This window comes from Haplochromis burtoni, unplaced genomic scaffold, assembly GCF_018398535.1.
Source record: "Haplochromis burtoni strain Fernald_Lab_line unplaced genomic scaffold, NCSU_Asbu1 Contig_20, whole genome shotgun sequence".
NCBI lineage: Eukaryota > Metazoa > Chordata > Actinopteri > Cichliformes > Cichlidae > Haplochromis > Haplochromis burtoni.
Genome location: NW_024582381.1, coordinates 2816374 through 2829496, shown reverse-complemented (window position 1 = coordinate 2829496; position 13123 = coordinate 2816374). Strand labels below are relative to the sequence as shown.

Here is a 13123-nt window from a genome sequence, read left to right as displayed (position 1 = left end):
TATATATAGTAACTATTAAGTCTAATATACCCTAGTAAGCTAGTACTTTTTTTTTTTGGGAAGGTACAATCTGTGCAGTCTGCAATTCTGTTGAAGAAAGATGTTGAATCTATTTAATTATTTTTGGAAAATAATTGATTTCTGTGCATTTTTCATTTTCTTTTCACACTGCATCAAATTAAAGTTGATTACGTCGATTAAGCATCATGAGGTGGAGGGTGGGTGGTTCCCTATTTTATTTATTTATTTATTTATTTTTTGCTGGGAGTTTTAGAACCCTATTAGTTAGGTTGCTTACTCTTTAAAATACCAGAATAGGAAGGATAGAGTAGGTTTAAGTTTGTTAGACTGATCAGTTTTGCTGAACTATGAAATGTTTTGGGTGCAGTGTATTTTTTTGCATGCAGGTATAACAGAATAGCTTTAGTGTTTGTTTTTTAACTTGAGTATGAACTTATACAAAAAGCAGCACGATATTAAAAAACAGTTTTTTTGTTTAAAAAACACACTATATCGGATTCATATCGGTATCGGCAGATATCCAAATTTATGATATCGGTATCGGACATAAAAAAGTGGTATCGTACCATCTCTACTTTATAGCTGACACAGGCAAACCACTGAAACAACATGAAGCACGCTGCAATTCTGTGACTGGTTAAACTTGGGTTAAACATTTAATCCTTATATGGCACAGCACCTGGCTCAAACTGTTGACTCAACACAGCAAAAAAACATCACAATGGAGGAAAAGAAGGAAAATAAGGATTCACTGACCAAGAATTGAAAAAAGTCCAGTGATGCAGGAGAAAATGGCCAATGTATATGTCGTGTGTTTTAAGGTCTTACATCCCACAAAGATGAGCTCACTGGCATACAGCACCAAAGGTCTTGCTTTGCCCCAGGGAGTGAGAGCTCATTCCGTCAGGGAATGGCAGCCCCTTTGGCCCTTTTTAAAGGGGTACCTGTAGCTGATATTTGTGTGGCAGCTAGTTGGGCATCACCGCTGCTGTCATAGGTGTTATGATACTTGATCTCTGACACAGATAAACCACCAGAGAAGCATGAAGCATGTGAGAGAGATAGCACTGTTTTACAGAAGCCAGTATTTCTCTCAGGAGAATGTTTAGTTAATTCCTGCCAACAAATGCCACAGTTGGGCTAATGACCATTGACATCTCTGATCCAACTAAAGCCATAAGGCTTTTTATCTGACAGTTGGTTGCTACTGGATATTTCAGATATCAGCTGCCTAGGTAACCCTATAACATATATATCGTCCTCTCATGTCACTTATAATCCTCTCAACGTCTATTTGAGCTGTTATTTTACACTGTTGCACGAAGTTGTGCAAAGTCATTGCCATTCAGGAGTCTCAGGTTGTAAAGCTGCTGCTAATTACTTCATGCGAGGAAGTTTCTAAAGACAGGTAGCTTTTGTAGGTGATGTTGGGGGTGCTTTTCTTCATCTTCTCCGCCATTCTCCAATGCTCTCCTCAATCACAGCTTTAAATGCGTCAGTCAATAATATAGTCAAATTCAATTTCTTACATTACTTTTTTTCTGTTACAAAATGATGCTTGGTTTACACAAAGTCCCTGGCACACCTGGACACCTCTTGGGAAACACTTGAATTAACCTTGACTGGTGCCCTTGAATTCTAAGCAGCATCCCCCTTTATGTAATTTGCTTTCACAGTTAGACAATTCAATGGTCAAAGAAATAGTAATAAGACTGTGAGGTAAAGTCATCCATTTTCCCAATTTTCCCTGAAAGAAACTGGTGGAAAAAATATTCAAACTATGTGCTGACATGGATATTACGATACTTTATAGCTGACACAGGCAAACCACTGAAACAACATGAAGCACACTGCAATTCTGTTACTCTTTAAACTTGGGTTAAATATTTAATCCTTATATGGCACAGCACCTGGCTCAATCTGTTGACTCAACACAGCAAAAAAACATCACAATGGAGGAAAAGAAGGAAAATAAGGAAGCTGCATTCACTGACCAAGAACTAAAAAAAAGTCAAGCGATGCAGGAGAAAATGGCCAATGTATGTGTTGTTTGTTTTAAGGTCTTACATCCCACAAAGACGAGTGCTGACACGAGCTGGAAGATGCTGTAGATGAGGGGGAAGGCAAACATCTTTTCCAGCTCCTCTGGGGTGAAGGACAGTTGGACGATAGTGCTGCACAACTGGGCATTCTGGATACCTGTCTCCAGTGCAATGGTTCGACATCTGAACAAATAAAGGAACAATGACGAACCTCATCAATAAGTCAAACTTGAATGTAGCTGTGTCAGAAACATTTTGCTGTCACCTCACCTGTACCAGGGTTGACCCACAAAGCGAGCCAGGAAGAACCCAAGGCTCAATCCAATAAAGGGGTAGATGGTGCCAATTATCCACAGGGAGGGAGCAATGGTCCAGGACGACTGGTAGAGGACTCCTCCAATCACAGCTATAATAACAATGAGAACCAAGCCAACAATGGATCCAACCTGTGCACAACATAAACACTCCATTAAAACCTAGTCCAGGTGATTTAACTGGTTCGCCACTGTAAAATGGAAATATCACATCCCCCCAGTATGTATGATGGAAATGCTATTTCTTTTTTTTTTTCTTCTTCTTTTCTGAAAAACAAAACAAACAAACAAAAAAAACAAAAAACAAAACAAAACAAACAAAACAAACAAACAAACAAACAAAAAAAAAAACTAGGGTTAGGAGGCAGCAGGGCAGGTAGGTTTACGTAGAACTCAGGGTTGTAACATCATACACAAAATCACACCTCATATGCTTAACATAGTCTGTCCATTTAGACCATATTCCGTAGAAGGTATCCCTCTGAAGTTTAAGAGAAAATGACACTTTTTCCATCGTATAGATCTCTTGTACAGAATGTATCCAGTCTTCTATCGTTGGTGGTTCAGGCTTAAGCCATCTTCTCGTAAGAGGCTTTTTACTTGCGGCCAGAAGGATATACAGGAGTCTTCTGTCGTTGGAATTCAGTTTATCCACTGGTGCATTGCACAAAAACATGGTCTCAAAAGTTGAAGGAAAAACAAATGAAAAAACATTTTGTAAATGATCATGGATTAGAGACCAATACTGGCGAATATCTTTACAGTCCCAAAAGATGTGGAAATGGTTAGCTCCATCTCCCCCACATCTCCAACATTTATCACCAATTCCTCGATATCTTTGTTGAGCAGGGGTAATGAAAAATCTCATAATGCTTTTCCAGCAAAATTCACGCCAAACATTAGACCCAGTGGTAGCCCACTGTATCTTGCATGCGTGAGCCCAACACTTCTCTGTAATTGTCAAATTACCCTCCTTTTCCCACTTCGCTTTAATATACAGAGTGCTGTCGTTTTTACACCGCTGGATGCTGTTATATAATTTAGAAATAATTTTACTTTGCACTTCAGATTTGGTTAGTAATAAGAATGTTTCTACAAATTGTAATTCGTTTAGGTTCACTTTTAAGTTTTGATTAAAATAATTTCTGATCTGTAGATATCTAAAAAAATCATCAGATCCCAAGTCATGTTTACTCCTTAAAGATTCAAAGCTTTGAAATGCACCCTTATGGACAAATGAATAATAATTGGTTATACCTTTTGAAATCCAGTTTTTGAATCTATTATCATATTGATTTGGAGTAAAATCTGAATCATATGCACACCATCTTAAAACCTTAGAGGCATTTTCCAAACCACCAATTTTTATTACTTCTTTCCAAGCTGATATCATTATTTGTAGTATAGGTTTATCTGCCATATGTATTTTATTCTGCAATTTTATGTCCGATATTAAAGCTGAAACTGGTATTTCTTTTACTATTGTTCCTTCAACATCTTTCCATCCGGCGGTGTAGTTTGGACAACAGAGACAAATCAGTGGTCTTAACTGAGCTGCACAATAATATTCTCGTAGACATGCTATTTCTAAAAAGAAACATGTCACACAGGCACAAGATGTTATAAGTGAAAACATTAAACCTGTAGAATTATATTCAATAAACTGTAGAGTATTCCTACCTTCAGGATCTTTTTTGCCATCTCAGGCCACCTGTGCTTTACGTACATTCCCACACTGATCGGGATGATTAGGGCTGCCAGTGTGATACCTGAGGATGCAAAAAAAGTAGATTATAAAAAGGTTACCTTAGAGGCAGGAACAGCATTCACAGTTACATCCTGATAATACACATTATTGAGAGCACTTGTTTGAAATTCTTTAAGGTGTTTCAGTTCTTTGAAAGCTTTCCTTACCGATACTGTCATACGGGATCTTGATGGTGTCACTGGATGTCCATACGCTGGTGTAGATTAAAAGACAGAGAGGCATCATCCCCAAGGCCAGGAGAGAGGAGCAGGCTGTCATACTGAGACTGAGGAGCGAAGGATTTGGACACTGAAGAGTTTCCTGCATTTGTCCCCAGCTGTGCTTATACAACTAACACCATTTGTTTTATTTAAATAGTGCATTAACATTGAATAAATGTAAATAAAACTCTAGACCAATAAAAACTTGTAATACATTAATTCTGTTGTTCTCCTGCCAGGTAGCTACACAACAAGAAAGTCTTCCTTAAAATAGCTTAAGAGTGTTCTGGGATCCAAAAAACATGAAAATGTTCTATTTAGTTTACATACACAAGAGAAACAAATAGTTATCATAGAGTAGACATAGTGGTCCTCTAAGAGCAGCACTTGGTGATAGTAGGGAAAAAAGAAGGTTCCTTTTTTAACAGGGAGAAACCTCCAGCTGAAAAAGGCTCAGAGAAATCTGCTCTTTAACAGAAAGGGGAAAAGAAAAATAGCAGTGAACCTGCCCAAGGTCTCACCTGAGGTCCATGTCTCCATCCAACCAGTAGCAGATGATGTTGGAGTTTGAGCCACCTGGACAGCAGCCCATGATGATGATGACCACTGCCTGCACAGCCTGGACCCCAAAAGCCAGTGACAAGGCAAAAGCTGTGAAAGGCATAATGCCAAACTGGCAGAGGAAGCCAATGATAATGCCCCATGGCTTCTTAATGTGGCCCCACAGCTTTGCAGCCTCCACTGTGCAGCCCATGGCGAACATGACCATTGCGAGCATGATGGTGAGCACCGTGCTCATCACTACTCCCAGGATGGCATTGAAGTTACTGGGAGGAACAAGGCAGTCTGTGCCCGAGCAGGCTGTGGCAGCATTGTCACAGATAGCTGGCAGCATGGTGGTTGGCTTCAGCGTGGATATTGTTGTTGCAGAAGAAGAATATCAGCAGATACTAAAACTTGCACACACTTTGGGGCTTCTTAGAGTCCTTGAGGTGAGACAAGTCCAGTTTCACCACCTGTCCAGGAAAATGGATGTGACAAAGAGAAGGAGTGAGCTTGGATCACTGCCCTTTATGCCCACAGTTTCAAAGCCAAATAAAATTGGGCTGAAAGATAAAAAATTAACCAATAGTCTATGTTTTATGGGGTCAGCGTTCAAAACACATGCATATAAAAAAGAAAATCACAATGAAATATGAAATACCATTACACCATGGCTCCAGTTTTTACAGCCTTGTGGGTTTTAAAGTTTTAATGAACTCACAATCATCAAGCATCATCATGCAGGAAAAGTTTCAAAGAGGCAGCAGCCACAGAATACATGTCCTTTGCACAATTATATATGGCCCTCTTTGGTCTCTTAATCATTCTTTTAAACATGAGTAACCCAGAGCCCATAAAACAAAATAAAGGTGTACAGTGGTCCTTCGTTTATTGTAGGAGTTATGTTCTAAAAAATAACCTGCGATAGGTAAAATCCGCAAAGTAGTCGGCGCTGTCACTTGGTGTTTGCTCGCTCTGTGGTAGAGTACAAGGTCTTAAATAATCAGGCCCCATCTTATCTTAATGACCTTGTAGTACCATATCACCCTATTAGAGCACTTCGCTCTCGCTCTGCAGGCCTACTTGTTGTTCCTAGAGTATTTAAAAGTAGAATGGGAGGAGAGCCTTCAGTTTTCAGGCCCCTCTTCTGTGGAACCAGCTTCCAGTTTGGATTCGGAGACAGACACTATCTCTACTTTTAAGATTAGGCTTAAAACTTTCCTTTTTGCTAAAGCATATAGTTAGGGCTGGACCAGGTGACCCTGAATCCTCCCTTAGTTATGCTGCAATAGACGTAGGCTGCCGGGGGATTCCCATGATGCATTGAGTTTTTCCTTTCCAGTCACCTTTCTCACTCACTATGTTTAACAGACCTCTCTGCATTGAATCATATCTGTTATTAACCTCTGTCTCTCTTCCACAGCATGTCTTTTATCCTGTCTTCCTTCTCTCACCCCAACCGGTCGCAGCAGATGGCCCCGCCCCTCCCTGAGCCTGGTTCTGCCGGAGGTTTCTTCCTGTTAAAAGGGAGTTTTTCCTTCCCACTGTCGCCAAAGTGCTTGCTCATAGGGGGTCATATGATTGTTGGGTTTTTCTCTGTATCTATGAAGCGCCTTGAGGCACTTTTGTTGTGATTTGGCGCTATATAAATAAAATTGAATTGAATTGAATTGTAGATGCTAAGCCTATGCTTGAAGCAACTGAGGTGTTAGATGGCAGGGGTGACACAGTGCCACTGTTATGAATGAAACTTGACATAATCCAATAACTCCAGCCATAATTATCTTGTCCTTTATTGTTTTCCATGGGTTGCATTTGTTGTTCAAGTCTAGTATCCGATTCAGTACTACTTGGTGACTATTTACATAACATTATGATTGTGACCTTGAACCAAGACTACGTGCAGCTGTTTACATTTTACCACAATACGGTCAAAGACAAGCTTTAGTCTTTTTTTTTTTTTAAATAAGACAAAGGACATTGGAACAACTGCACAAAAACAATAACATGCAAATAATCTTTATTTATAACTACACAACTGAGAACAGAAATGTATTCATTAAAAACTGTTTGTGTTCATCATTTAAAAAAATGTCCAAGTAAATGAAATTAAACTGTAATTGCTTCATTAAACAAAGTCCCTTTGCAGTACAGCAGACTCATACATTAAAGTGAATATGTTGATTTCAAAGTCTGATGCTTGAGTATGGACAGAAAAACTGATCACTGAAACCCCAGACTTTCAAAGACTGATTACATTCTTATTAACCATTTATGTATGACTATTAAATTATTATTTCAATCATTCACACTTGGCTTTTAGCTACTTCCTCACTCAACAACTAACCACAGGATTTACTGACCAATTTTAATAATAAAATAATAATTAACAATAAATAACCAAAATAGCAATAATAAAAATCTGTTTAACTACTACTACTACTTTTATGGAGCTGTTACACAGTTAATTCATGCTAACAGCTTTACATTTACATGACTGGATCTCACATAGATTTCTCTTAAGCTGTAACTACATCATTATATCACATTTTGTTCTTTGTTGTCATCACTGTGTTCTTGGTGCTATTGAAATAACATTAATATGAAATAAATTATGGCTGTCACCTTACAAAAAACCCCAAACACCCTGTTTACAATCACTGAAGCACTGATTAAGACACATGTCTAACAAAGTATAGGGAACGTGGTTCTAAATATTTAGATATGAATAAAAGTAAATAACACATAATTCAGCAGTTGGTCCCCACCACGTTCCCACTTGAAGTTAGATACTGACTGTCCCGGGGAAGAAATTTGTGCAACCCTGTTCAGCTAAAACTTTTCCAAATGGTTTAGTGTGGTGCACATACAGCCTGCAGAGTGCAGTGTGTCTTCACAGTAGAGTCCAAATGCTGTGATCACTAATGCAGTTGTTATTGCTCATACCAACAGTCCAAAGTCTCTGGTTTTCAGAGCTGCAATATCACAGCGCAGTGCTTTTGTCAGTGCTTTTATCCTTCACATCCGTGTTGTTGCTCTCATCGCCCTCAAAGCTACCATTTTCCTGTGGGCAGTGCTTTTGCTCTTCTACATCAGCGTTCTGACCTTCCAAGTATGTAGCGTCACTGTTTGTAGACGAGCCGCCACAAAATCTTTTATAAAGCTGAAAGCCTGGACAGGAAACAAACCATAGATTCAGAACCAGTGAGCAAAGACCTTTGGACAAAACCTTTAAAAGTGGAATAAACAGGACTTCTATGCAAGATGCCATAACAAGAAAATTTGAAGCATCCCATGTTTTCTTTTCTGTTCAGTTTCAAGTATAAGTGAGCATCTACGATACACTGTAAACCAGTGGTTCTCAAATGTTTGGTGCACAGGACAGACAGAATTCAAAATTTCAAGGTATTCTGCAGAAGATGCCCTCTATGTCATTTTAGACAATGTGAACTATAACTTTCATTCATTCCCTCACTGCACATTTTCACACGAAAACCTATTTTAATGCAAGCCTATTCTCACGTCTGTGACATTAAGTAGCACCATCTTCTCAAACACACAGGAATTGCTAATTTAAGCAAATTCTGTCCTTTGAATGTGTTCCGAGATGCACTGGGGTATGGCATTAGTGGGACTGTGGAAGGTCCATTTCGTCACTGGTAAATGTGCAGGAGGTTTGTTTTAACCTGAAGTGAAAGGAATAAGTAAGGGATGAAAAAAAAACCCAGCAAGCAAAAAATACCACAAAACAAAAGATCTCCTAGGTGACATAAAAACTCATGAAGATGTTGCACTTCTTGAAGTTTTTCATAGGTGTTAGAGCATCAGTGCAGTAATGCTAAAGATGTCTCCCCACGCAATTTCCATGAGGAGATGACTCTACAGGAAGTCAGATAGCAGTTTGCCACATCCCTCCGCAGTTGTCTATCAGCTGTGCTCGAACCTACTATTGATATGGAGCATGATAGGGTGCTAACTCACACCCTTATGTGGATAATGGCAACGTCTCCTTGCAAATGGTAGAGCTTCAGGCTCAGAAAATCAAATTGCTTCGATGAGATTCAAATGCACTTCTAACGATACGAACAATCAGTTATTCAAGTCAGTCGTTGGAAAAACCAAGGCCAAAAATGCCATGAATGAGAAGTGTCTGCAGTCCATTGCAGTTGCAATCAGAGTGCAACATCCGGGTCAAAAACAAGGTGTAATTCGGCATCCAATAAAGGCTAAGCCTACCAACGTGAAACCAACGCAAGAAATTCAAGACTGTTTTCATTTTAGCTGAGAATGATGAGTCTTGTGGCCAGATGGATGGGCCCGTGGCTGGATTGGTAAAGGCAGAGAGCTCCAGTCCGACTCAGACGCCAGCAAGGTGGAGGTGGAGTACTGGTTTGGGCTGGTATCATCAAAGATGAGCTTGTGGGGCCTTTTCGGGTTGAGGATGGAGTCAAGCTCAACTCCCAGTCCTACTGCCAGTTTCTGGAAGACACCTTCTTCAAGCAGTGGTACAGGAAGAAGTCTGCATCCTTCAAGAAAAACATGATTTTCATGCAGGACAATGCTCCATCACACGCGTCCAAGTACTCCACAGCGTGGCTGGCAAGAAAGGGTATAAAAGAAGAAAAACTAATGACATGGCCCCTTGTTCACCTGATCTGAACCCCATTGAGAACCTGTGGTCCATCATCAAATGTGAGATTTACAAGGAGGGAAACAGTACACCTCTCTGAACAGTGTCTGGGAGGCTGTGGTTGCTGCTGCACGCAATGTTGATGGTGAACAGATCAAAACACTGACAGAATCCATGGATGGCAGGCTTTTGAGTGTCCTTGCAAAGAAAGGTGGCTATATTGGTCGCTGATTTGTTTTTGTTTTGTTTTTGAATGTCAGAAATGTATATTTGTGAATGTGGAGATGTTATATTGGTTTCACTGGTAAAAATAAATAATTGAAATGGGTATATATTTGTTTTTTGTTAAGTTGCCTAATAATTATGCACAGTAATAGTCACCTGCACACACAGATATCCCCCTAAAATAGCTAAAACTAAAAACAAACTAAAAACTACTTCCAAAAACATTCAGCTTTGATATTAATGAGTTTTTTGGGTTCATTGAGAACATGGTTGTTGTTCAATAATAAAATTATTCCTCAAAAATACAACTTGCCTAATAATTCTGCACTCCCTGTAAGTTAAGTCCAGCACTGTTTTACAGAAGCCAGTATTTCTCTCAGGAGAATGTTTAGTTAATTCCTGCCAACAAATGCCACAGTTGGGCTAATGACCATTGACATCTCTGATCCAACTAAAGCCATAAGGCTTTTTATCTGACAGTTGGTTGCTACTGGATATTTCAGATATCAGCTGCCTAGGTAACCCTATAACATATATATCGTCCTCTCATGTCACTTATAATCCTCTCAACGTCTATTTGAGCTGTTATTTTACACTGTTGCACGAAGTTGTGCAAAGTCATTGCCATTCAGGAGTCTCAGGTTGTAAAGCTGCTGCTAATTACTTCATGCGAGGAAGTTTCTAAAGACAGGTAGCTTTTGTAGGTGATGTTGGGGGTGCTTTTCTTCATCTTCTCCGCCATTCTCCAATGCTCTCCTCAATCACAGCTTTAAATGCGTCAGTCAATAATATAGTCAAATTCAATTTCTTACATTACTTTTTTTCTGTTACAAAATGATGCTTGGTTTACACAAAGTCCCTGGCACACCTGGACACCTCTTGGGAAACACTTGAATTAACCTTGACTGGTGCCCTTGAATTCTAAGCAGCATCCCCCTTTATGTAATTTGCTTTCACAGTTAGACAATTCAATGGTCAAAGAAATAGTAATAAGACTGTGAGGTAAAGTCATCCATTTTCCCAATTTTCCCGAAAGAAACTGGTGGAAAAAATATTCAAACTATGTGCTGACATGGATATTACGATACTTTATAGTAGAGATGGACCGATCTGATATTACGTATCGGTATCCGTCCGATACTGACGTAAATTACTGGATCGGATATCGGAGAAAAATTAAAAAAATGTAATCCGATCCATTAAATATACAAAAGCACCTCACAAAACTTGCCACACGGCGTAACTCGGCTCATAACCGTAGCACGTCGGAGCAGTGTGTCACGTGATAGAGCAGCTGTGTGTATTTGTAGCCTCTAGCAATCCGCATTTCATCTTCAAGAAGTTATGAGAGGAAACCAGGGTCTGAACAACAGCAGCACGTTTAAGCTTGATAAGCTGTTGTTGGAATTTATTTATGTTCTACACCAGGATCTTTTTCTATGCTGCCGGGGCAGATCTAGCAAAGTTTGCCAGGGGGGCCGATAGGGCATTAACAGGAAAAGGGGCACAAAGACATACTTTTCTTTCTTATTCTCATTTAAAATTCTAGCTTTTAATAAATAATTATTTAATCTGATGTAAAATGTATAGAAGTCCATTACTGTATATAGTAACTATTAAGTCTAATATACCCTAGTAAGCTATAGTACTTTTTCCTTTGGGAAGGTACCATCTGTGCAGTCTGCAATTCTGTTGAAGAAAGATGTTGAATCTATTTAATTATTCTTGAAAAATAATTGATTTCTGTGCATTTTTTTTTCACACTGCATCAAATTAAAGTTGATTACGTCGATTAAGCATCATGAGGTGGAGGGGGGTGGTTCCCTATTTTTTTTTTTTTGCTGGGAGTTTTAGAACCCTATTAGTTAGGTTGCTTACTCTTTAAAATACCAGAATAGGAAGGATGGAGTAGGTTTAAGTTTATTAGATTGATCAGTATTGCTGAACTATGAAATATTTTGGGTGCAGTGTATTTTTTGCATACAGGTATAACAGAATAGCTTTAGTGTTTGTTTTTTAACTTGAGTATGAACTTATACAAAAGCAGCAAGATATTAAAAAACAGTTTTATTGATTAAAAAACACACTATATCGATTCATATGGTATCGGCGATATCCAAATTTATGATATCGGTATCGGACATAAAAAAATGTGTAATCGACTATCTCTACTTTATAGCTGACACAGGCAAACCACTGAAACAACATGAAGCACGCTGCAATTCTGTACTGTTTAAACTTGGGTTAAACATTTAATCCTTATATGGCACAGCACCTGGCTCAAACTGTTGACTCGACACAGCAAAAAAACATCACAATGGAGGAAAAGAAGGAAAATAAGGATTCACTGACCAAGAATTGAAAAAAGTCAAGTGATGCAGGAGAAAATGGCCAATGTATATGTCGTGTGTTTTAAGGTCTTACATCCCACAAAGATGAGCTCACTGGCATACAGCACCAAAGGTCTTGCTTTGCCCCAGGGAGTGAGAGCTCATTCCGTCAGGGAATGGCAGCCCCTTTGGCCCTTTTTAAAGGGGTACCTGTAGCTGATATTTGTGTGGCAGCTAGTTGGGCATCACCGCTGCTGTCATAGGTGTTATGATACTTGATCTCTGACACAGATAAACCACCAGAGAAGCATGAAGCATGCTGCAACTCTATTACTGGTTAAACTTGGGTTAAATATTTAATCCTTATATGGCACAGCACCTGGCTCAATCTGTTGACTCAACACAGCAAAAAAACATCACAATGGAGGAAAAGAAGGAAAATAAGGAAGCTGCATTCACTGACCAAGAACTAAAAAAAAGTCAAGCGATGCAGGAGAAAATGGCCAATGTATGTGTTGTTTGTTTTAAGGTCTTACATCCCACAAAGACGAGTGCTGACACGAGCTGGAAGATGCTGTAGATGAGGGGGAAGGCAAACATCTTTTCCAGCTCCTCTGGGGTGAAGGACAGTTGGACGATAGTGCTGCACAACTGGGCATTCTGGATACCTGTCTCCAGTGCAATGGTTCGACATCTGAACAAATAAAGGAACAATGACGAACCTCATCAGTAAGTCAAACTTGAATGTAGCTGTGTCAGAAACATTTTGCTGTCACCTCACCTGTACCAGGGTTGACCCACAAAGCGAGCCAGGAAGAACCCAAGGCTCAATCCAATAAAGGGGTAGATGGTGCCAATTATCCACAGGGAGGGAGCAATGGTCCAGGACGACTGGTAGAGGACTCCTCCAATCACAGCTATAATAACAATGAGAACCAAGCCAACAATGGATCCAACCTGTGCACAACATAAACACTCCATTAAAACCTAGTCGGTGATACTGGTTGACTGTAAATGAAATATCACATCCCCCCAGTATGTATGATGGAA

General features: G+C 39.4%; 2 protein-coding genes across 2 annotated transcripts in view; both read right to left on the bottom strand.

Annotated features, from left to right (window-relative positions):
• LOC121814119 (ileal sodium/bile acid cotransporter-like) overlaps nt 1-5436 on the bottom strand; it is a 22693-nt gene extending 17257 nt beyond the window's left edge. Inside the window, exons 1-5 of the mRNA XM_042218529.1 lie at nt 4867-5436; nt 4292-4410; nt 4058-4146; nt 2334-2509; nt 2089-2246 (exon numbers count right to left, since the gene is read on the bottom strand). Coding sequence (XP_042074463.1) covers nt 2089-2246; nt 2334-2509; nt 4058-4146; nt 4292-4410; nt 4867-5240 — 916 coding nt within the window. The 5' untranslated portion in view covers nt 5241-5436. The remainder of the gene's footprint in view (nt 1-2088; nt 2247-2333; nt 2510-4057; nt 4147-4291; nt 4411-4866) is intronic.
• Nucleotides 5437-6949: 1513 nt separating this feature from the next.
• Nucleotides 6950-13123, bottom strand: part of slc10a2 (solute carrier family 10 member 2) — an 8107-nt gene continuing 1933 nt past the window's right edge. The window contains exons 4-6 of the mRNA XM_042218530.1: nt 12855-13030; nt 12610-12767; nt 6950-8059 (exon numbers count right to left, since the gene is read on the bottom strand). Of these exons, the coding sequence (XP_042074464.1) occupies nt 7872-8059; nt 12610-12767; nt 12855-13030 (522 nt within the window). The 3' untranslated portion in view covers nt 6950-7871. The remainder of the gene's footprint in view (nt 8060-12609; nt 12768-12854; nt 13031-13123) is intronic.